Below are 23,237 nucleotides of genomic sequence, written 5' to 3'. Positions count from 1 at the left end.
TAGTTAAATTATTCATAAGTCATTATATCCATCTTAAATTTAAATCTATAAGGGTTAGCCTGACTTAATTTTTTTCACAGAAGTCCACCTCCACCTATCAGAAAATAAGGTGCTTTAAACGGCCACACTTGGGTGAGAGGTTGGTCTTGTCAAGGAAAGTCCGGTGCTCCCAATTTTCCAGTCCATTCGTCCATTTTTTGCATCATACCTCCTCACCAGGGTCAAGTGTGCATGCTGGATTTTTCAAAGTCCAACTTTAAAATTTCACCCAATCAACCTCAGGTGGTTGTCGAGCAGCTTGCTACCCGTAATTGACACTCTCGAAGTAGCCACTTAGCGAGAGCGTGCTGCATCGTGAAATTTCACCGAGCTGACCTCTGGTGCTTGTCCAGGATCTTTTTATCCGAAATTGACGTCCACATGCACCACAACGCTGAACTGAATCTCTGGCTGGACTGAATTAGCGCTGGACACGCTAATGGAAGTTGGTCTAAGTTGATAGACAGAAACGCTAGTGGAAGCCCATTTAAAATGATAGGCGGACCGGTCGTCCAGCCGGACAAAAAGGCGGATAGACGGACGGGGGGAGGGTACCCAGGCTTGCAAACGGAAGGCGATGAACGAACCAAGAAATTTTAGTAAAATGCCTGAATGTATGTCTAGATAAGACCTACTGGTACATTTCATACATCGACAATTCCCAGCTAATTGAACAGAAAGTTTGCAATTCCCCCTTTAAAAGTAAAAGTTGTGTCAAAAAAGTAGCCTGATTTCAAACATTATCTCCTGTGTGGCTGTGCCAATCTGTGGTAAAACTCATCATGAAAGAAAAACCTAACATTAGTACAGATTCTTTTAGGTGGGTAAATTTTAGTGCTGACATTCATACACACAGACCTATTACTAACTGCCAATGCTTAGCCCATTCAAGTGTCCCTTTAATCTTATTGGTTTAGAATAAAGATTTCTATCCTTTGTACAATGTAGTCAAATTGTCATGGGTCGGAATATCAGTTCACAGGTGCCAGAAGCTAGTCCCTTTCATGCAACACAGATGTAATGCAGCTCTCAGGAGTAGTTAGAACTAAGCATTAATTAAGCGATTCACAGGGATGCTAAAATACTCAAGATTTTTTGGGCTAATCCAATAGTCACTTTTTTCATTTATGTTTTCCAAATTTGGTAACTTATTTTTTTTATTTGGGACAGAAAGTGCCATCTCTAGTCATTTGAGAGCATTGAAATAAAATCTATTAAACGATTTTACTCTTTTTACATTTTTTTTTAAACATGCTTATTCTGATCTACACAACAGATAGCTAATCTAGTATGTAGCCTATTAAAAGAGTTCGTTCTCATTAAATATTTTCTTCAAGATGCACCATTGAGTCCAACTGCTGCAGTTTATTTAAAAAAAAAGTCTGAAATATTTACATGGCAAAGGTTTTGGGCTCATGGTCTAAAGGATGGTACTATTCACACACAAATTCAAATTGGCATGTTAAATTTGGTTTTGTTTACACACATTCTCCACAGTCTGAGATGATGACTTTCTGCTTTGCCTTGCCATCTTTTGTCCCCTGGGCCTGCACACAAAAAAAAGGTATCATTTTTGTTAACAGAGAGAACAATAAAACTCAAAATTTTGCAGATAAAACTGTGATTGGTGTTCTTTTGTGCTGTCTTGGTATAAAACAGCAATGTTTAAAGTATTAATAGGCACACAGGGGTGGCCATTGGGAATTTCGGGAAAATATTTGAGTTTTCCCCAAACGGCTGGTGCTGGCCATCACAGCTGCCGGCAGCCGTCCACCCGACACCATGTAAACTGCGATGGCCGCACCCTGTCGGCGACGCCGCTTTGGTGCATGACGGCTCATCAATGACAACTTTTCAGCGTATGACGGCTGCACGCCAAACCCTAGTTAACTAATTGCGAATACTGTTGGTTATTAGGTGACTACCTAAATAATCATAAGTGGCAGCCCTAGTTTTAGTTTTATGTGCTGTTTGTGCAATGTGCTGTTTGTAAAGAGTCGAACATGGGCGTAAACTCAAACATTACACACACATCAGTCCTGACAAAAACATTTAAATTTTAGAGCGTTATCATGTGAATTCTTAAAAATGGCACAGTAGCCCCACCGAATAATGTTTTAACAATGCAATAATTTAAATAAATTGGCTGATTAATTTGTTATCGGAATTTTATCCTGCTTTGTATCAGTCTTGGCCTCAGAAAAAAATCCATAGCGGCCGGGCCCTAATCGTGACGAATATTTCTTGGGAAGTCAGACAGAACAAGGTTTGAAAGGGGAAGGAAAAAAGAGAGAACAAAGCAGAAAAACAAAAACAAAATCAAAACAAGACAAAAATACAACCCAACAGAGAACAACAGCGTCACCCCGCCAAGGGAGGCAGGACTGTCTGCCAGGACCATCAAGCTCCGGACCGGCCCCCAGGAAGACTGCCCAGCATCACCAAGTGATTTAATGCAAACAATATTTTTTAGTGAGCTTTTGTTATTTCGCTCTCACCTCCATTGCACGAAGCACGTCCATCCCCTCCACTAGCTCTCCAAACACCACATGTTTGCCATCCAGCCAGTCTGTTTTGTCAGTGGTGATGAAGAACTGGGAGCCATTGGTGTTGGTTCCAGAGTTGGCCATGGAGAGCTGCCCTGTGTTTACCAGAGACAAAGTTAAGCCACTCGTCTGGGGAGTGTGCCAGTGAACACAAACCATGACACTTCAAGTAAATATTAATAACGCGACAATTATTCTAAGGTGAGCCCTTCACCTGGAGCGGTGTGTTTGAGGACAAAGTTTTCATCGTCGAACTTCCGTCCATATATGGATTTGCCACCTGTGCCGTTGTGGTTGGTAAAGTCACCTCCTTGGCACATGAACTGGGGAATGATGCGGTGAAAGCTGCTGCCTTTGTAGCCAAATCCTTTTTCATGTGTGCATAAGCAGCGGAAATTTTCTGTAAAATAAATCAATCAGATCCACATCAGTTTGCATTCATGACATACCGTTTCAACTCACCGATGTGCTCAAACAATATGTAGTTCAATGCTACAATGCAATCTATGAGATGATCAACCTGAGGTTGTGCAGTTTTGAATTTGATCAACATTTTCAGGAAAATAAATAGACTTGTTCACCCACACAAAATCGCCACTAAATCCATCGAGTTCTTTTCGGCACTCTCCTTAACTTTCGTCTAAATTCCCCGTGAATGTCTCGCTCGTTGGTCCAGCCGTGCGGTATTTGTCATAGGCTGGCTTCAGCTGACGTACACGACGGCAAGTATGAATTAAAGTTTGTGATTGGCTGGGCTTAGAATTGCACTGCAAGTGTAAAAATGAGTCACGTATGCAGTTTCAAGCAGGGAAAAGCTATATCGTTGATTTCGAGATTATTTTAAATGCTCATATCTAGATATAGCTACTATAATGATACATCGTAAAGCCATGCAGCAATTATGACCAGCTATAAAGGGTGCAATTTAAAGAAACATACAATTCCAAATTCATTTTCCTTCATTCTATTTGTCAGTGTGTATGAACATCAATAGTGCAAATATCAATGGGATCTGATTTCCTGAAAAAAGGGAATTAAGTATCAAAATAATGACGTACGCCGTACGCTGCCATATTGGACATTTTTGACAAGTTCAAGTAATCGCACGCGTTGCAACATGCTACTGCTTATTTTGGACTTGTTTCCTGGTGTATTGTGCTGTAAAAATGCTGTATGGTGTCGACAAATATTGCCATGAGTTGTATGGCACTCCTAACTATCTCAGATTTTATATTCTTCCTTTGAGAAAAAATAAAATAAAAAGACATTTACTGCGGGGGTGACTAGCTAACGCAACCAACCTGTGCAGCAGTGTGTAACCGGTGGCATAATGTACGAAAACCATGATCGAACCTCACAAAAATGTAAGTGGACATGTGTAGGTATGCGCTAATCATAGTCTGAAAATACAGGAACGAACGGTTTGATGTGTACATAGGCACAGGCGGACGCAAATGATTTTCAAAATAAAACTTTTTTTTTTCAACCGCTGGTGACTGATAAAATACTTTTTTTATTCAGTCTCTCTGTGCAGCCATGGCCGAAATGTTATAAAGACCAGTACCAGAGCCCTGATCTAAAGGCTTAATGTTGCCTGTAGAGTACAACAACAGTTGTAAGGTGGCATCAGTTAGACCAAGGGTAGGGAACTCCGGTTCCTCGAGAGCCATAACCTGCCTGTTTTGGATCTGTCCCTACTACAACACACCTGATCAGCAAATGATCAGCTCATCAGCATGCTCAGTAGAACTCTGAAACGATCCTGATCATTTGAGTCAAGTGTGTTGTAGTAGGGAGAGATCCAAAACAGGCAGGATATGGCTCTCAAGGAACCGGAGTTCCCTCTCCCCCGAGTTAGACGCTGGAATGGATTAGTTCAAACAAATTGTGTCCCTGAAATGATTATGTTTGAACTAAGATATCACACTGAAAGCCCTGTGCATTGCAACAGACAGACCTGCTGTCATGGGAACAATGTCGGCCCGAAGGAGGAAGCGAAGTCTCCCTGCAGGCTTGTTGCCGATCTTGATGTCCATGTAGACCTGCGGATTAATTCTGCCCTTTTTAGCAGGGGGTTCAGCCTGAAAAGACAAATGATACCCATCACAACAGTCTTCCAATCTTATATTGCACAATTCCACACAGTAGAAGGGAAGTCACCCAACCTCCTGTGTAGCAGTATTGGCTGCTTCTCCTGCCGCCTCCACCTCAGCTTCTTCTATCGTCTTTCCTGAGAACTTCTTCAGCCAGTCGTCGTCCGACCACACTAAAGAAAGTAGTATAAAGCAGGAGTAGAAATATCAGAATCACGGAATCTGAAAATCAATTCAAGAAAATAATTCATCAATTATCGTGTACTCACCTGGTCGAGAGGATCCTTCTTTAATTCTCATTGGCTTGGCGATATTGACACGGACAGTCCGACCGAAAAGCTCAGATTCATTCTTAAAAAAGCACGGAAACAATAGAATATCATAACATGGTGACCTATTCTTCACACTTTGCTGACGTTCCATGTCTGCAACAATGCAATGCACTCACCATGTTATCAATAGCTGCAGCAGCATCCTGCACAACACAACCAAGTAGAACAGAAATGCTGTTTAAGCATTCGTCAACAGTTAAAACATTAGTGAACTAATTAAATTACAATCTCCTTATGAATAGTAAAAGGCTTCAGGTCACACATCAAAATGTGCATTCACGTTTGTAAGACATGACTATGCAGATAGCACAGTTTGTAGCCAAGAGTGACTTCAGACATACCTCTGCCAGCTCAAACTCAACAAATGCAAATCCCCGGTGCTTTTCTGAAAGTTGACAATAGGATTGATTAACACAATGTATGTATGTCCACAACTATTGACTTGAACTGGATGTTGTACAAAAAATAATGGCGGAATGATTATTATCAACTGTACCTGTCTCATAGTCTAATGGTATTTGGATATCTGTGATGTCTCCAAAGGGGATAAAAGCAGCATGTAACACTTTCTCGTCCACTTCCTCTGCCAGCCCACCTAAAACAAAGACGCAGCACAACGTTATTTTGAACTCCCTTAATTTTTTCAGAGAACATAGGAATATCCCAACTGAGAAGTTCAGAACACTCAACGTGTCGATCCGAGTAATTCAAATGGAAAAATCTTTTTAAATCGTACCTCAACCCGTTTCCATATTTTACACGTACCGTAAGTAAAGGTTTATTTAATTACGCATTCAAGTCGTTTAATACGCTTGGTTATTAGTATTAAAGTATGTTGTCGACATGAAACAACAACAACTCACCAACATACAGAACTCGTTTGCTTGCCGCCATATTGGAAATGACCTTTCAACTTTGACTCCCACCCTGATTGGTGGAATGAAACTAAAGCCCGCCTCTTCTCTGCTTGCTTTCATTGTCATCGAATGACATGCAAAGCGTCACTGTAGTGCAAGTGCGCCACTTGGCGGCCGGATCAAGTCACTTACTCTTTGGTAGACATCACTGTACTGTAATGTTACACTGTATACTATTATATAATAATAGTAATAAAAAAAAAATAGCAACCGTACTTCTGGCACTATAGACTGTGCAGTGGTAGACTACGACCATCTTCGCAAACATTTGGGCAACGCATGGAATATGAATATCTTATATTTGTATTATTTTGTATTACTTGGTTATCAAATGTGACATATTATTGGTATATTTTAAAATGATGTACTTTACTGGATTGCCTCTCTTCTATTCCATCTTATAACTTCAAACATGTTAATTAAGCACAGTATCTGATTCATGTAGTCATCCAGCCAGAAGTGCTACAACGACAGTGTTTTTATTCTGAAAGCCCTGCAATCGATGGTGACAATTCCGGATGTCACCTGCCTCCCACCCAAAAGGCAGCATGGATAGTTTTCAACTCCCACCTGAAAATAAATACGTTACACAGTGGATGGATGAATGAAATGATGAATGGATGGATGGATGAATTAATACCCTAAAGAACAGGGGTTTCACCAACCTTTTGGGAACAGAGAGCTACTTGGTTAGTGATTATTGCGAAAGGCTACCAGTTTGATACACAATTCTGAAACAAGTTTTCTTAAATTAGCTTTATGTGTAAAAAAAAATGACCATGTTTTTTATTTCTCACAAGAATTAGGAATGTTTTATATTACCAAATAAACAACACTTGATTTCTATAAATCTCTGCCAGTATTTACATTTTGAAATGATCACTTACACAACGTTCCTAGAAAATCAATGTCCCATCACTGGTGAGTTATTTTTGGAACAGGCCCATGGGCTACTCATGTGGTCCTTATGGGGCATTGGTGGTCTGTAATAAGAGATTTCAGCCCCTCAGAAAAAGGAAAAAACTGCCAGGTTTCTGATTTGATAAAAACCGACAATGTTGCAAATTTATAACCATTTTAGTGATTTTTTATTAGTAGTACTTTTTTTGCCGTAAGAAATACAGTAGATACAATAGACCCCGCATACTCACGGTTTGGCACCTGCCGATTTGCATATTCACAGATTCTTTTCCCCCACAGCAGCACATTTGAATCAGAAGAAACACTCCACAACATCAAATAAACCAGGACTGTTAAAATGATAAATCATCCCTTTATTGAGAATACCACAAACCCATCATAACAAAATGGGATGCAGAAACCCACCATTTCAAATCAAACATAACACTTTCAAGCGAAGAAAAAGTTCAAGGGTCATTTTCCTTTTTGGTAGTTGTTGCTTGAGGTCTTCATGACTGCATACTGTTTGGTAAGCAGTTTATTTGATTAAGAAATAATTACCTGTCACTTTCTCTTGAAATATTTAAGTATTTTTTCAAATTACATTTTACTTTTTTTTTTTCCAGATTTTTTTTTCTTCAGAATTGTTCTAAACTTGTCTGGTTTCAGTGTAGTGTTTCTCTCCACAGCTCAATCTGCTCTGTAACACATAGTGACCCAATATGTCAATATTTGGGATGTACAGTGCATACAGCCAGTGCGAATATAATCAGAATTTATGGTACACACCGGTTTGAATCAACCATTCAGGATGTGGTAGCAGCACCGGTATTAGTCATGCCGCCTACTTTCTGAGTGGCATCTTTCTTTGCTTGGTGTGCCTGCAGCACCGCAACAGCTTCTTCCACCTGTATCAGGAAAAACAACAACAATCATAGAGCGCAAACTTCCAGAAGGAAAAAACAACAACAACATGGAAGAAATACAGGAAGTGACGCACCTTTGAACGCAATGACTCATGAGATTCCAGCATATGTAGCAGCTCCGAGTTGTCGATCTCAAGCAGCATGCCTGTGATCTTTCCTGCAAGGTTGGCGTGCATGGCCTGAATCAGGGGGAATAGACGTTCCCCTATTCGGAACAATGAAACCGCATGAAGGACTATAATCAACATAATGAACTTGGAAACTTGGACACTTTAGGCTACGGATTGTTACCGAGCATCTGCTTCTGCTCCTGTGGCGGCGCAGAAGCCAGCATGGAAGCCGTCAGCGGTTCCTGACCCTGAACATGCACAGCTGGCTGAGTCTGGAAGGGACAAATTGAGGACAAAGACAACATATTTACAGAACCTAACATACAACCACAGTATAGTTTTAATGAGATGATGACTGCTGCCTCGATCGTACCTGCTGTAAGGCAATAGGTTGCACCACCTGAGGATTAGGGTTGCGCATACCAGTGGCGTATTTGTAAGGCGGCATGGTCCGGGGACCTGGTACTCCCATTGAGGGACGGGGACCAATGGTCTGGCCGGAACCTGTCCAAAAAGAAGGAAAAAAATTACAATACGAATATCCAGACATACATTCTCAGTTGTAACTGAAAAACTGATTTATGAAAGGCTTGCACATGCAAAAATGGTCACAGATTTGACTGCTCAAACAAACAGACGAATTTGATCTGCCAGATCAAATTGGGAGAAACCAGGATTGCCCAATGGGTAAGCGCTTTGTGGGAGGACATGCAAATAAATGAATCTAGCATCCCCGATATGATTTACCGAACTTGAGATGAGACAAAATTTGGTGCCAGCATAACATAGGCAAAATGAGAGACAACTGGGAGAACATTTCAAATAGTGTTGACCAAGGCCTGACTTGACCTGATTAAACTACTTTCTGTTTCATTTCAACGCACTATGATAATTGGTGCTTGCCTCTCCCGGAACAGTCTTTTTCTGGCACGCCATCCCAAGTTTTTAAACGCAATGTTACGCAGGATGGCACGTACTTGATAAGTACTTCTAATGTTAGATGAGGCCTCTCTTTGGCACACATAAGTAGATAGAGGACTTTTAGCTAACCTGTTATAAAGCTGTGACTTTTCTACTTGGCCTTCCCTATCTATGGCACTCTTTGGCACAATTACTAGTTGAATCCCGCTAAGACTGTGGAGTCACACATTGTTACATCTTACATTGTTTTGAGCGAACACATAGTATAGCACGTGCTATTTTGTTTTTTAGCAAATCAGGCATGTCTGCATGTACTGATTGTATGTTCAGTCAGTCAGTCAGTTTGGATCATTGTGAAAGCACCTCTCGGGCCCTGCGTGTTGCTGTTTGGAGACATGTGTCTCATGTTGGTACGTGGACCTGGTTGTCGCAGAGAGCTGGGCATCCCCTGGAAACCACCTGGGAGCACAAATACCAACAACGAGATTGGCATAACGTAACCATACTCATGTCAAAAAAGGTTGATTCAAATCCACTTAAAGTGCTTTAAGATCTGTGTTGCTACATGCCCACCTTGACCCCTACCACCTTGTTGCCACCGAGGATTTGGTCGCATTTGGGCCATCTGATTGGGTGCGTAGTAAGTAGTTCTATTCTGGGCCTGACGAGTAGAAGAAAATGAAAACATGCATGTATACGAGTCTTGAAAAAATTGAAAACGTGGCTTGGTTTTTAAGACATATCGTCAACATCACATGTTAAACATCCAATAGCTTTGTAGCATAGCATGTTGTCCATTCATCTTCCTTATGAGTCCAGTATTGGCACTCGTTGTTTATGTTGCCATTTTTTGTCAGTTGCTATTTGTGACACCTTGCCGTTTAAAAGAAGCCTCGAGACGAAAAGCGAATCTTCACTCCTGAAATGAATTGCAACACCGACTGCAAGAAATGAATAGCAGTCAAACCGAAAGGCACTGCTGAAAATGCAATTAAAGACATGCTTATTTATTTATTTATTTACTTATTCTTATTGTGAGTTGGTTTCGCACTGGCAAGCTTGGTCCCATTGCATCTGGAGGGTAAGGCTAAAAGTGAAAATATAATTTCCTATGTAATTTATGTGCAATTTTGCACAGTAATGGCTTTCTTCTACTCCCCATAGCAACCACTGCTGGTCAAAAATGTGTTCAAATTAATCTAAAGACTGTCACTGGTTGAAATGAAAAGTCCTGTTATAAACACACGTGTTCGAAATAAAATTGCGACCTGTGATCTACATACTAAAAAAAGTCTACAGATGACACCTGAGGGACAAAGGTACGGCTTCCTAACCCCGCCAAAGTTTCGACTTAGATGCTCGTACCTGCGGCACGGTTGGCATGAAGTAGCCACTGGTGGGTTGGAACTGATTAATGATGGCGTTGGCCGGCATGGACCTCATGCCCGCGATGCGTTGCATGTACTGGTTGGTGAGGTGGGCTTTACGCTCCTCTTTACGCTGAGCAAGAGCCACATAGAGCGGTTTGGAGCCGACGATGCGTCCGTTCATCTCAGTTACTGCTTTGGTGGCCTCCTCGGGGGAAGAGAAGCAAACAAAGCCAAAGCCCTTGGAGCGACCCTCCTCCAGCATCACCTGACAAGACAGTGACAGTGTGGTTAACCTTTACTACAACTACAGAGCAATCACATGTCATCTGTTTGGAATCTCTCACCTTGGCACTTGTAATGGACCCGAAAGGTGAAAACTCCTTACGCAGTTTTTCATCATCTATGGTGTCATCTAGATTCTTGATGTATAGATTAACTCCCTAATTCCAAAGAATAACAGACATAAGCGGAGAAGTTTCAAAGAAACTTGAACTCACTCATGCTTATTGTATCACTGAGTCCTGCTGACCTGATAGCGGCTGATTCTCTCTTGTTTCAGCATCTCAAATTTGCGCTTTAGCTCTGCCTGTCGCTCCATTTTCTTCTGAGCTCGTCCCACAAACACAGTTTTGCCGTTGAGATCCGTGCCGTTCATGTCCTCCACAGCCTAATGATTAAGTTATTATCATCAGAGGAAACACATGATGAATACATTTCACACAATTCCATGGGGCCAAAATACCTTGTTCGCATCCTCATGCTTCTCATAACTAACAAATCCAAAGCCTCTGGATTTGCCAGTAGGGTCGGTCATGACTTTTACACTCAGTGTTTTGCCTACGGAATTAAAAGACAATTAGTGAAACAGTAAACTGACCGGACAAAAGGAGACACAGCTCTGTATCAAAAGACCCTGTAAAGCTAATTGAAAGATTTGTTTCTAAAACACATTTTACACAAATTACACATTGGAAGATACTGCAGTACTTTGATTGTGGAGATACGGCAATACATAGTTTTTCATTGTTTCACTTTTCCTCATTTTTGGGGCGTGGCTCAAACGGCAAGAGTACCCCCCGCCCCCACACTACAACAGAAATTGAGCATCTTCATTCATATCGGTAGTGAACCGGCGCAACTGCGAGTTACGTAGGCCTGCGACAAGGCCGAAAGCGGCTGAAGTGGACTATCGCAAAAAAAAAAATACTGTCGGCAACTCTTCGCCACACACAGAGTAATTAAGCGTCCCACATCGACCGACACTCTGCAACAGTACAACTGAGACCCTGTATCATGTTTTGAGACTCTACATACAATTTACTGAAACGTTAAAGAGCCGAATAAAGAGAGTGTGTCTGTTTTGAGAGGCTTTTGGCAATGAGCGATTGACTGTACTTGTGCATTTCCAAGGGCCTCATTTATGAGTGTTGTATACGCAAAAAATTAGTCCTGAATATTGATGTTACATTTTCCGCCAACGATGGGATTTATAAAAAACAATATCTATTTCTAATGTCCACCATGTGCAATGTTAAATTGTTGGTCTTTTTTCCCATCGTTAAGAGCCACTGATCAACAGGCTCGCTGAAAAGCATGTTCATTCATAAGGTGCTTTGCATTGACCTTTTATAGCTGTGGGCGGGGATACAACATGGAACTTAAGGCGCTGACTTCCAGGTGTAGTGTCAATGCACACAAATATGAATTAAAAATAAAAATCTTACCGTATTTGTCAAAAAGCTCCTTAAGGTGCTCATCATCCATATCGTCACCAAAGTTCTTGATGTAGACATTTGTGAACTCCTTGGCTTTGGCGCCAAGCTCGGCCTCCCGCTCCTTGCGAGATTTGAAGCGTCCTACAAACCTGAAGATGGAGAAAGAGCAACGGATACATGCTCTTTTAAAACAGCCCACACTGGTCTGGGAAATCTCACCAGGATCCAACAATTCATAGTCTTCCTGTTTTCCATCAAGTTATACCAGCGGAAGATCAACATGGACCATACCAACCACATAATAGTCACCATTCACAAAACACAGCAAAACCTCATCATGGCTGCTGGGGCAAACGTGGAAAAAAAAAAAAAAAAAAACATGACAGTGCTGTTAATACCACCAGAGACAGGCAGATATGTTGCCATGCTTGACAGTGACTACCATCAGTACCATCTTGGTCCAACATGAGGATGATGATGATGATGAGGAAGTGGATGGGGAGAGGTGGAGGAACAGGGTCTCACAGTACAAGGTAAAGCTGAGGAGGACCAAATGTTCTCATATATACCTTGCTATGTTGACATCTCCCATTCTGCCATCCAGTATTGCATTCCTGCATTCGATCCATCACTAAAACACACAAGCGTTGTCATACACACAAACACACTCAGACGGGTAACCAGCGAGTGCACTAATAAGGCTGCAACAAACAGTTTCTGGTAGAAAAGATAAGCAATTTAGTTGGTTATTTATCAATTCGCAGGTTATCTTCACACTGGCGAAGGCAAGAGAGGAGCTTATTAGTCATATCATTTAGTCACCAACGGAAAACAAACAGTCACTTTACTACACACAGGTGCACAACAGAACAGTTAAGGCTTGCAAATTCCGCACAGAACAAATCAGGCTGACACACCAGAGCTATTGACGTGACATTCATCGCTTATGATCCACAAATTGGTAAGTAATAAAATGATGAGACACTCACACCTTGCGGTCATTCAAAAGCATGCCGTTCATTTTCTCAATGGCGCGATCAGCAGCATCCTGGGTCTCGAAGTGGACGAAGGCGTAGCCCTTGGAGCCATTTTCATCACACACCACCTAGAAGATAGTCAGGAAATATACATGGTGTCATGCTCAAAAAAGTGAGAAACACTCATGGCCTTTTCTACTTCGTTAAAGAGGGTGTCAACTTGAACATTTTGTATGCGCCTTAACTAATCTAAATGCGGCATTCTGATTAGTGTTGAAAATCCACCGGTTTTTATCCATCTCAGGGTACGGCCATTTTGTCACTTTCTATTGAGTGAAAATGACATCACAGTTGCTCGGGGCTCAGGTAACAACCAATCACGTCTCACCTGTTTTCTGAAGATGAATCATCAATATGTTTTCGAGATAGAGAGATATTTCTAGGATTTCTGGTGCTTTATTTAACAGTAAGTCCCATAATAATAGTATACTACAATAAAAACTAACAGTGTCAAAACTGTTGTAAAAGCATGGATTGTATTGTAATTTATTAGAGTCCAAGTCTACCTGCTGTATATACACCCGCAGTTGTATCTGTGTATTTACGCATTGAAACTGTACCTTGCAGGACAGGATGTTTCCAAAGGCAGAAAAGGTGTCATACAATGCTTTGTTATCAATGGACTTGTCAAGGTTCTTGATAAAGACGTTGCCCACTCCAGACTTCCTGAGGGAGGGATCTCTTTGGGACCACATGATCCTGATTGGCTTCCCTTTCACCACATCAAAGTTCATGGTATCCAAGGCTCGCTCGGCTGGTTTGGGGGAAGGCACACACACGGAATAAGGGTGCTTGTTTACATAGAAACACGGCTTTGTGCTGTTGTTAGTGTGTGTTAGTGTTTGGCTTACTGGTCATATAGGACACATAGATTAAAGCAGGTACTGAATCCCGCAAGTTTTATGCATTCACTGAACTCCTTCGTAATTGGAAATATAAAACGTAAAATGTTTTAGATTCAAAACAAACCTTATGTCAATGCAAAAAAATGAACCATGGTCAGTTACACAAAAACTCACTGCATTCAAAAAACAAAACCAGCAAATCAGGAATTCCAATCCCAATTGGGGTGGTACTTAGTGTAAAAAGTCTGATAATCACTAGATCAGAAGCATTAATGGAGTGTAGTACTTTGCAACAAACAGCAGAGGTCACCAACTAGGTTTTGGGGTAAAGATGTGGTTATTACAATTACAACAAGCCAGTCATAGCAGCTGTTACTAATGTACTATTCATCGCAGAGAAGTTGCACTGGTACCTACACTCTAAACACTATTTCAGAACTTCCCTCAATTACAAACCGACAAACTGGTGTACAGTAAAATAGACAAGTAACAACCTCCTAGAGATTTTTTTCTTTTAATTAGGTTTATCAAGGAAATACATTTTCAAACATTACGTAGATTGATGTCAGTGAAGTAAACAGACACAAGAAACAAAATATGCAACAATGATAATGTTTAACTTAAATCATATATGCATAATAGTGTATGACCCTATTTTATTTAGTGTATTAATACATTTAGCTGAGAATAAAAAAGGTGAGATGTGTGACAGTTCTTTGCGTTTTTGAGCCATTACGTTGTAAGACAAATGCATTTATTGTAGAGCGAATGCATATTTTAGGAGCTAATGCGTTCTATCGTGTCTTCTTTGATACGTTTCTGCTCAGACAAATATTTTTCGAGGAAAGAGAACTTCTACCCGAAGAATTCATCAGAACACAAGAAATCTAAATCATATCATACGACAGTCTTAAACATTTAATATAATTTGAAAATGTAATTCACCCTTTTAGTTTACACTATTCTATATTTTTTGTGGCACACCATACAGAGAACCAGACTGCACACTCAAAAGGAAGGACATTCTGCAACCTAATAATCAAAAATTTACATCTACTGTATACAAAAAATACAGCTCAATCAACGGATTGTTAAATTTCCCTATTGCGGATCAATATACCTTTTAATATGATCAGGGCATCCACTTTGCCTTTAATGAAATACAGTAGTAGAACATAGGTATCAAACTCAAGGCCCGGGGGCCAGATCTGGCCCGCGACATCATTTTATATGGCCCGGGAAGGCAAATCATGTGTCTTGACTTGACGTTTCTTTGAAATTCTCTTCACTGTTAAGATATTTCATGCATTTGTGACCAATCCTTCCTTTAAAATACATTGGAAAATAGTTGAACAAACTATTAACTGGCTTCTGATTTCAAAACTAGCTATCCATCAATTTGTTGTGTATAAGGCGATTATGCATTTACATGGGTTCAAAGTTGTAACGACCCTCCGAGGGACACCACACCTAAGATGTGGCCCGCGACAAAAATGACTTTGACACCCCTGGTCTAAAATATCATTCGACCATTGCTGTACAGTTACCAAGACGCAGACTACGGTTACAATTCTCCAGTCGTTTTGACACACAATCTACGAGCAGCAGGAAAAAAGTGTATGTGTAGGGGCTTGGGGGGGGGGGGGGGGGGGGGGGGGGGCTTCGGTTGCTGTAATGGTCAAGCTGGGAACACATGGGCCTCTTCCCTGCCTTTTGGCACATTACACTAAGCCTCTGATAACACCAGCAGCCGCAAGCTGCGGTATGAAGACAACATCTGTTTGCATTAAACACCACCTTTTGTTTCGCAAGTTGAAATCACTTTCTGCTGTCTGGAGCTCACTGAGATTCTACTCATCATCTGACTCTTAACATACGACATGGCTCCAAAGTCCATGTGGTTATATAGTCCTAACATGCTTTTGTTCGGTCACTCCACATTAACACACACAGAGGCCAGGCTGCCCTGCAAAAAAAAATGTCTGGTAAACAAAACAGAGCTGCCTTGCGTCTGCTGGCATCAGCAGTTTGGCTCGCAATTGTACTTCACAAACCAAATATTCAGAAGTGTGTGATAGCTGTCAAACATGCTTGGCTTTGACACTTCATTCTTGGCTTCAAAAAGGAAAATATTGTTTAGCACAACAACAGTACTTGTTGTACTCCTTGAATGAAATAAGGGGAGAACAAAATCAAACAGAAAGATAAACTCCCCTCTCATTTTGTCTTGTCATTTCGAAGAACTGATTAAAGCGCAGGCAGTTTTTTTTTTTGCAGCTCGGAGAGATGTTCTATATTTAGAGAGGGGTCCTCAGAGGTATGTGCTGGCATGGTGTGGACGTGGAGAATTCTCCACCATTGATGGGGAGGGACATGCAAAGTGTGGCAGAAAAGATCCAGGAATGGTTTCAGGAAAAAAAGGATTTCAAACCCAAACTACAAACTATGAGTTTTCCCCTTCAGTTTGGGCCAGGCGATCAACCAGCACGTCTACAAAGAGAGCTTGCTTCATTCAGTGCGCGAGAAGAGGGGATAGTTGTGGAAGGACAACGTGCCTGCTCACACACAATGTGGCTCTGTGTGGTCCCCCCCCCCCCGCCTTTCTCAAGCTCAGGGAGACCCGTTTTGAAGACGTGGATGAGATCAAGATGGCTGTGATGAGGATCTTGAAATAATCCTTCTAGGAGTGAAAGAAAAGGCTAGGAAAATGTATTGGATTCCATAATTTCTTCAAAGGGGAAAATTTGTAGTTTGGGTTCGAAATATTTATTTTCTGACACACCTCGTAGTCAGTTATAATGCTTGGATGAGCGACACCAGGTATATCGCAACAATCCCCCTTCGACAATACGGTTTGACCTTCCACTAAAACTACTCAACAGTCTTTGTCAACAAGTCAGACGCTGGATGTCCTTTAAAAGCAGCAAACATGTCACTCAGACACGTGCCGGGACTAAGTGGAATTGCCCAACAGCTACCATCCCCCCTCATACACAGTACACGCCTGACAACAAATGGTGTCATCTCATCAGAGGCTCATTTTACAGTTTCAGACCAACGACACCAAAACTTCTGGAAGTGAGCCAGTTGTGAGTGATCGCTCTACCGCCTTTTGGTTACAGACTGGAGCCCAGATATGTTGGGACAGGTGTTCCAATGAAGCCTGACACAAAGAATCTTAACTGCCCCCCACTTTCCTACCACCACACACAATGTAACCAACCACCTGACATTACTGCTCAATCTGACTGTCAATATGATAAAAGGCAATTTGAGGAACAACGATGACTCTCGAGTCTTGGTCAACTTGATCACATCTTGGGATCATGGAGTCATACATTTTTACTATAGCGCTATGAATGAACGCATCTATATATCTATCTATGAATGAACAGAACACACTAGCATATGACACATGCAATGTGGTGGCCCAGTTTAAGCGATTAGAGCATCAAAGTCAGTCTTTTTTTGTCAAAACCGACCATATGTACAAAAATGAGGACATGCTCAACGAAGAAGTCTTTTAAGACCACTTACAAATGTGCGTTTCATACTGAACAAAACAGCTGTTCTGGCTACTGTGCTATGAATGGTAAATTTATATTTATGGGTTGACATTGAAGCCACACAGCAAAGACCGGCTTTCTTACCGTCAGCAGGCTGGGAGAAGTTGACATAAGCGTACCCCAAGGACCGCCGGGTGATCATGTCTCGGCAGACCCGAATGGACAGCACCGGTCCGGCTGGGCTGAATTTCTCGTACAACATCGCCTCCGTGATGTCCGGGTGTAGGTCGCCAACGTAAAGAGAAGCCATCGGATAACTCCCCGTTGCTGTGTTCATATCTCGAGCGTCTAATTCCGCGAACTTCCTTTCAAAACGTTGCTATGAGGAGCGATTGATCCAAAATGTGCGCGTTCAACCACCTTTGGCAAGGAACCGCTTCCCAAAAATAAAAATAAAATCAAAAGATCAACCCAAAAAAGGTATTTCTTTTTAAGACCGGAGGTCTCTCTTTTTTGTTGGTTTTAATTTTGCAATTTTTTTAAACTCGCATATTTTTTAATTTAAACACTTCGTTTCTTTTTATGAAGTTTTTATGCTTTTTATATTTTTTATGTATTTTTCTAAGTTTTTCAAGAACAGTGAGTTAGACACTCACGGTGGTTTTGTGGCCGTGGAAAGAGGCTGCATGGGGGCAGCGTGGGTACTTTATACACCGTGCGCAGTGTGTAGAGGAAATGGCTGCAGGGTCAAATTTGGGATAGGAGGGGTAACACGCCACTGCGCATGCGTAGTCTACAGAACGCTCGTCCCAACCATAGACATGCATAACAAGACGCCTCATCGAACCTCTTGGCTGTTGTTGCGATAAATATTAAAAGTGTAATCTGATACTATATTAATCAGATCCTGAAGTGTACACGTAACGTGGGTTTTTATCAAAACACTTTATAGTCGAATCCATCCCTTTTGTTCCCCAGTGTTTTCTCTGTCATTTTTGACGAAACCTGCATAAAGTTAGGTCAGCAATTAGCAACAATAATACGGTTATAGTACAGTGTAAATAGGCTTGTAAATAGTGCAAATTGGATATGTACAAAGTCATCAACGTCGCAAAATGTTATCTTTCAGGGGAAAAAACGTCCTTGTTAAATTTTAATACCTTGAGAGCCGTCTTTTACTATAAACACGTTCTAGTCTCCAAGCTGCAAATGGAAATGAGTCTTCGCCAATCGCTACAATTTTCCACACCCAACAAGGCAGCAAAGTGGACGTACAAAGGAGCACGCTAGACGGCATCTAGGTATTGGTTATTTATGGTGCTAAGCACGTGGCAAAGCTCCCAATAGCGACATCTGAAGGCGCTAGGGGCACACTGCCAAACAGATGCGCACGACTGAAAAGAAAAAAAAAAAAAGAAAAAATAATTTACTGAAGATATTTTTGATGCGTTTCCACAGGCCAATTTAGTTAGAGTAGGACAACATAGGGTCTTCAAAATATTTACCGGACTTTAAACCACAAGTGGTAGAAATAGCGTAAGCCCTATTATGAGCATTCACTAAGAGTCTAAATTTGCTTTGCAGTAAATGTAAAGTTAAAACAAAATTAAAATAAAGCCATCAAAGCTCCCACACAAGTATTTCAAATATTGTTCAGGAGTAATTTAAGTGCTCTGAACCACAAATTTAAATCCAATCCAACTGCATTAGCTGTTGAGACGTTTCATAAGTTTAGGGACTCTGAAAGTGCGTTCTTTGCGCCCCACCTGGTGCACCATATTAGCGACCCCTGTTGTAAATAACACTTAACATTTCTAACAGTGTACACAAATCTAAACTATTTTAATGCTGCTGTTGGACAAGGTGATGCCACCAAATGTTATTGTAGATATTACTGTGTTAAAGTAGATGAATAAAAACAGCCCAGCAATTAAAGACCACATAACATGTCATTGAAAAAGTGATTTGATTACACATTACTGAAAACATTAACAGCATTTGTAATGCACTTACTCCCATCACAAATTAGATGTAGACAAAAGCAAAAGCTACAAGGAATGAATGGTCAATCTTTTTAATATGCCCGGAGAGTTGTTGTTACTCCACTTTATCCATCCTCCTGGAAATGAAGGAAAACAAATTAAACCACAACATACACAAAAGCTCTTTTATGGACCTCATTACATTATGCACAGATACCAGTATTGTAATGAGTGATTGCATATGTGAGTGTTGAAAAAGGGGGAAGCAGGACCGGCCTATGGTACAAGCTCAGTTACCTCAACAAATCCAGAAAAAGGTAACGGAGTCGCTTGCGTGCTCGCCTCTGTTTACACTCAGGTTCATCCATTCCAAGTGTTTTAAAACCACCTCCGTCTTGCGCTACCACCGCTTCCTCATAAGTTAGAGTTTGGGAGCCATCAGCATTTTTGGAGAACTGAATTTTAGAGCGGAGTATTGGCTGCGCACCGTTTGTTCGCTCTTGGAGTTTCATAGCTTTGTCGTCACGCCACTGTTCATCTCGCACATCCTTCTGTGGAGGCCTGTCCAGAGCCAAATATGCACTTTGACTTTTAGTATCATTTAGGTTAGTCACTAAATTCAGGATGGGAATCTGCAGCCCATTTAATGCTTCATTGCCTTCGTCATTCTGTGCCGGTAGCACGAGCGTCAGGGTGGAGACCGGGTCATTAACAACCACGACAGCGCTTGGTGGAGAGGGCTGCTGGAATTCACTTGAGAGTGAAGTGTCAATCACATGCTCGTCCTCTGGTATGGCAGCATCTGACTGCATAGAGTTCAAGGCTGGTTTTGGCATAGAGAGTGCTGGTCTTTGCACGATGATTAATGGACCAGTGCTGACAACTGCCTTGGCATCTGTAGAGTAAAGTTTGATTTAGTAAGACTTTTGATGTCATGTCGGTGGGTATATTTGATAAACAGACCTTTAGATAGGTGCTTGACAGACAGGCCTTTACACTTTGAGTTACAGCAACGGCACACCTCCACATTGCCACTTAGCTCCTCCCATCTGAAACATTACCGAATTTAAAAACTTGGGGGCGGGGAACACCATAGATTGTGCAAGCATCACATTTCCTAAACTAGTGGCAGGTCATTTGTTAACTCAAATACAGAGTACAAGGCATTTATTGAAAGGAATCAGTTGTGTGGAGGTCTAACACAGGGGTCACCAACTCCAGTCCTCGAGGTCTTTGAATCTCTCCCTGCTGGAAGACACCTGTTAAAATGATCAGGATCGTTATCAGGCTTCAAGAGCTGATCATTTGAATCAGGTGTTGTACAGCAGGGAGAGATTGAAAACCTGCAGGACAGGTGCCCTCGAGGACCGGAGTTGGTGACCCCTGGTCTAACAGAATTGTTACTTCCACTGGAAATGGGTAACTGTCTCACATTAATTGCTCTTTTGACATTAATGCAGTTGGAGACAACTTCAATTTACTAATGGAACCCATCTGTGGGGGCTAAAACAGCTGCATGTGTCATTTAGAACAGAGGCCACTGTAATGTGATACAATAAATTTAGCAAAGACTGTACCTTGAATTGACCAAGTCAAAGTTGCAGGATTTAGAGCCACTTGATATCCCAATGTCTGATATGAGCACACTACAGTGGATGTACATCTTCAAAACGGGGGGGGGGAAGAGAAAAAAAAAAAAAAACCACAGGGTCATTAGGTCAACAATAGAAACTGAAATATTTTAGTACAACTCACCTCTGAAATCAAATAAGTTGAATTTAGGGAAAACTTCACTTCTGAATAGTCTGAGTCAAGGAATTTTATGACTGTATAAGGAGAACCAGATGGGACTGTGCACCTACAAGGAGCATTAGCATCAAGTCAAATTAGTCATTACGTTAATGCGCAACTCTGAACCAAACAGTTAAATGGCTGCTCACCCTTTATTCATTATGATTGCACGCCGGGGTTTAGTGCAAGACTCCGGAGATGTAGAAATAAAGCAGGACTGGATGAAGAGCTGCTGATGAGGACTGATTTTGGCAGACACCTGAACATTGATGACTTGGCCTCGCATATAGACATTAGATTCTGCTGCACTTTTCCATGAGGCTGCAGGACAAATATGTGCTGAAGTGTTCAACATAGATTTAATTCCCACCCCCCCCCATCTATACTGTACTCACAATCCATTGCTTGTATGCTGAATTGTCTGCTTTTATCAGCAAGTGTGTGATAAGGCAAGTCTGGTTCTTTTGACCTGGAAGACATTTCACACACACACATTGAAGTCTATTAACCTTCCAGATTTAGGGGCGCTGCCAAGGATTTCAACCTGACTTTTCCCATGCATCTAAAAGGCCGGAAGCAGATTTCACCATGATCTGAGCACCGTTATACAAATTACATTTGGAAGAATTTGAACTTTAACATCCATCTACATGTGCACAGCAAATCAATTGATAAAATTACAAATACCTTCAAGATCATCACACACACAAGTTCTGGACATGCATTGGAAAAACATGCGATATGGGTGTTTAATACAGAGATAGATGTTGCGATATCTAACATGAACATGACCTAAAATAAATGACATTTTTATCATGCAATGAAATAAGTCAAATGTTTTCATGTGGCAAAATATGAATTTAACTGGTAAAATTTAGACAAAAGCACAGAAGTCTAAAGGAAACTTATTGCAGGTCTTTGCGATGTGCAGATTGCATGGGCCAAAATCCTGATAGATATTTTTGCAATATTGTGCAGCCCCATATTATGGAATCACTCTCAGTTGTTACAGACGAGACAGCATTGACTAAAAATGTCAACTCAAGTCTTACATACTGTACCTATTTGGAATACAGGAAACGTGCACAGTTGTAGGTGTTAGCCTCGTGTTCAAAACTTTCCTGGGAATGAAATGAAGAAAGTTGGAGAACACATCCAAGCCCTGCGCCATCTGTAGGAAAATATTGATTCAGAAGCTCATTCAAGCTAATTAAATCAAAATCGGACTTTGGTCAACTCACTTCATGACTTGTCCCACATTGATCATAACCGTAAGTGAACATCAGCTGACTTGGTAGCTCACTGTTGCTATAGCAGCCATCACCCAACTGGATCTCGTCTCGGTTGAGGGTGACACCACCCAGTCTCTTGTTCACGAGTAGAATTAGTTCACTTTCGTCACAGTAAACCTGTACGGCTTTCATGATAGACACATCAGCCAACATGCCAAATTCAGGGATTCGTGCTCTCCAGGGGTTGAAGATGGTGTTGAAGTCATTGCTCATTTCATACGGAACAGGAAGAATGTTCTGGAAAAAGCCAGCTTCTGTTGAACGAACCAGCAAGTGATGGCCTACAAATACAAACAGAACTACCTCCAGCACACCCATGGCTGCTCAAAGTGGATCAACCACTCTAATGATTGTGTGGCGGCATGTGCCACTAATAGCCTCAGCAGTGAGGTGACACCTGTTACCAGTCAAACTAATGAAGCTGTAGTGGTGCGTTCAAGATGCCAATTAATTGGATGTGAAGTGTCTGTTTGGATGGTATTTTGGAGTCATTCAAATTTTATACACTTAGTGGTATTTCACGCATGTTGGTAACTGGAATTTTTTATTAACTGCATGGCTATTTTTATATTGCTTTTTTTCTATTCAAAAATCAATTAAAATGCTCAGTTTATGTGCATCTTATGTAAAATAAGGGGAAATCAACCCAAACTTTCTTTCAAGAATATGTTCCCAGCAGGCCCTCTTGTTGAAACACGGCATTCTGATTAATATTGCGTTTGTGGAATAAGAAAAGCAAAATCCACCCCTTTTTAGCCATCTCAGGGGGCGGCCATATTGTCACTTCCTAAAATGACATCACAACCGCTCAGGACTCAGGTAACGAACTCATCTTCAGAAAACAGGTCAGCCTTGATTGGTCGTTACCTGAGACGTTGTGATGTCATTTTTAGTCAACAGAAGTGACAAAATGGC

At 41.3% G+C, this 23,237-nt stretch overlaps 3 protein-coding genes across 4 annotated transcripts; all 3 read right to left on the bottom strand.

Annotated features, from left to right (window-relative positions):
* Window positions 1–1,384: 1,384 nt before the first annotated feature.
* ppie (peptidylprolyl isomerase E (cyclophilin E)) lies at window positions 1,385–5,955 on the bottom strand. Of its 2 annotated transcripts, none has more exons than XM_086049981.1 (10): window positions 5,874–5,955; window positions 5,507–5,605; window positions 5,352–5,395; window positions 5,127–5,153; window positions 4,948–5,029; window positions 4,751–4,851; window positions 4,543–4,666; window positions 2,800–2,985; window positions 2,538–2,680; window positions 1,385–1,586 (listed from the first exon to the last, which is right to left on the bottom strand). In XM_086049981.1, the coding sequence occupies exons 1-10, from the start codon at window positions 5,902–5,904 to the stop codon at window positions 1,518–1,520; spliced, it is 906 nt and encodes a 301-aa protein (XP_085906107.1). In that variant the 5' UTR covers window positions 5,905–5,955; the 3' UTR covers window positions 1,385–1,517. The 2 variants fall into 2 exon arrangements, with proteins under 2 accessions (XP_085906107.1, XP_085906108.1); XM_086049982.1 differs by lacking the exon at window positions 5,874–5,955 and adding an exon at window positions 5,747–5,851.
* Window positions 5,956–7,175: 1,220 nt separating this feature from the next.
* On the bottom strand, window positions 7,176–17,991 carry pabpc4 (poly(A) binding protein, cytoplasmic 4 (inducible form)). The gene is made up of 15 exons (XM_086050151.1): window positions 17,402–17,991; window positions 13,467–13,660; window positions 12,859–12,974; window positions 11,879–12,018; window positions 10,897–10,991; window positions 10,684–10,821; window positions 10,499–10,594; window positions 10,150–10,419; window positions 9,358–9,445; window positions 9,148–9,243; window positions 8,237–8,367; window positions 8,045–8,135; window positions 7,828–7,958; window positions 7,617–7,735; window positions 7,176–7,527 (listed from the first exon to the last, which is right to left on the bottom strand). Exons 1-14 carry the CDS (start codon window positions 17,592–17,594, stop codon window positions 7,634–7,636), a joined length of 1,881 nt encoding a protein of 626 aa, XP_085906277.1. The 5' UTR covers window positions 17,595–17,991; the 3' UTR covers window positions 7,176–7,527; window positions 7,617–7,633.
* Window positions 17,992–19,315: 1,324 nt separating this feature from the next.
* Window positions 19,316–22,712, bottom strand: zpcx (zona pellucida protein C). Its single transcript, XM_086050520.1, has 9 exons — window positions 22,272–22,712; window positions 22,092–22,201; window positions 21,426–21,499; window positions 21,180–21,351; window positions 20,995–21,097; window positions 20,817–20,902; window positions 20,203–20,288; window positions 19,537–20,134; window positions 19,316–19,376 (listed from the first exon to the last, which is right to left on the bottom strand). The coding sequence occupies exons 1-9, from the start codon at window positions 22,638–22,640 to the stop codon at window positions 19,355–19,357; spliced, it is 1,620 nt and encodes a 539-aa protein (XP_085906646.1). The 5' UTR covers window positions 22,641–22,712; the 3' UTR covers window positions 19,316–19,354.
* Window positions 22,713–23,237: the final 525 nt, after the last annotated feature.

Source organism: Filicampus tigris, chromosome 13, assembly GCF_054856515.1.
Source record: "Filicampus tigris isolate MCC_2025a chromosome 13, RoL_Ftig_1.0, whole genome shotgun sequence".
Classification (NCBI taxonomy): Eukaryota; Metazoa; Chordata; class Actinopteri; order Syngnathiformes; family Syngnathidae; genus Filicampus; species Filicampus tigris.
Note: the sequence above shows the minus strand (reverse complement) of the source record. Positions and strands in the feature narration are given on the sequence as shown.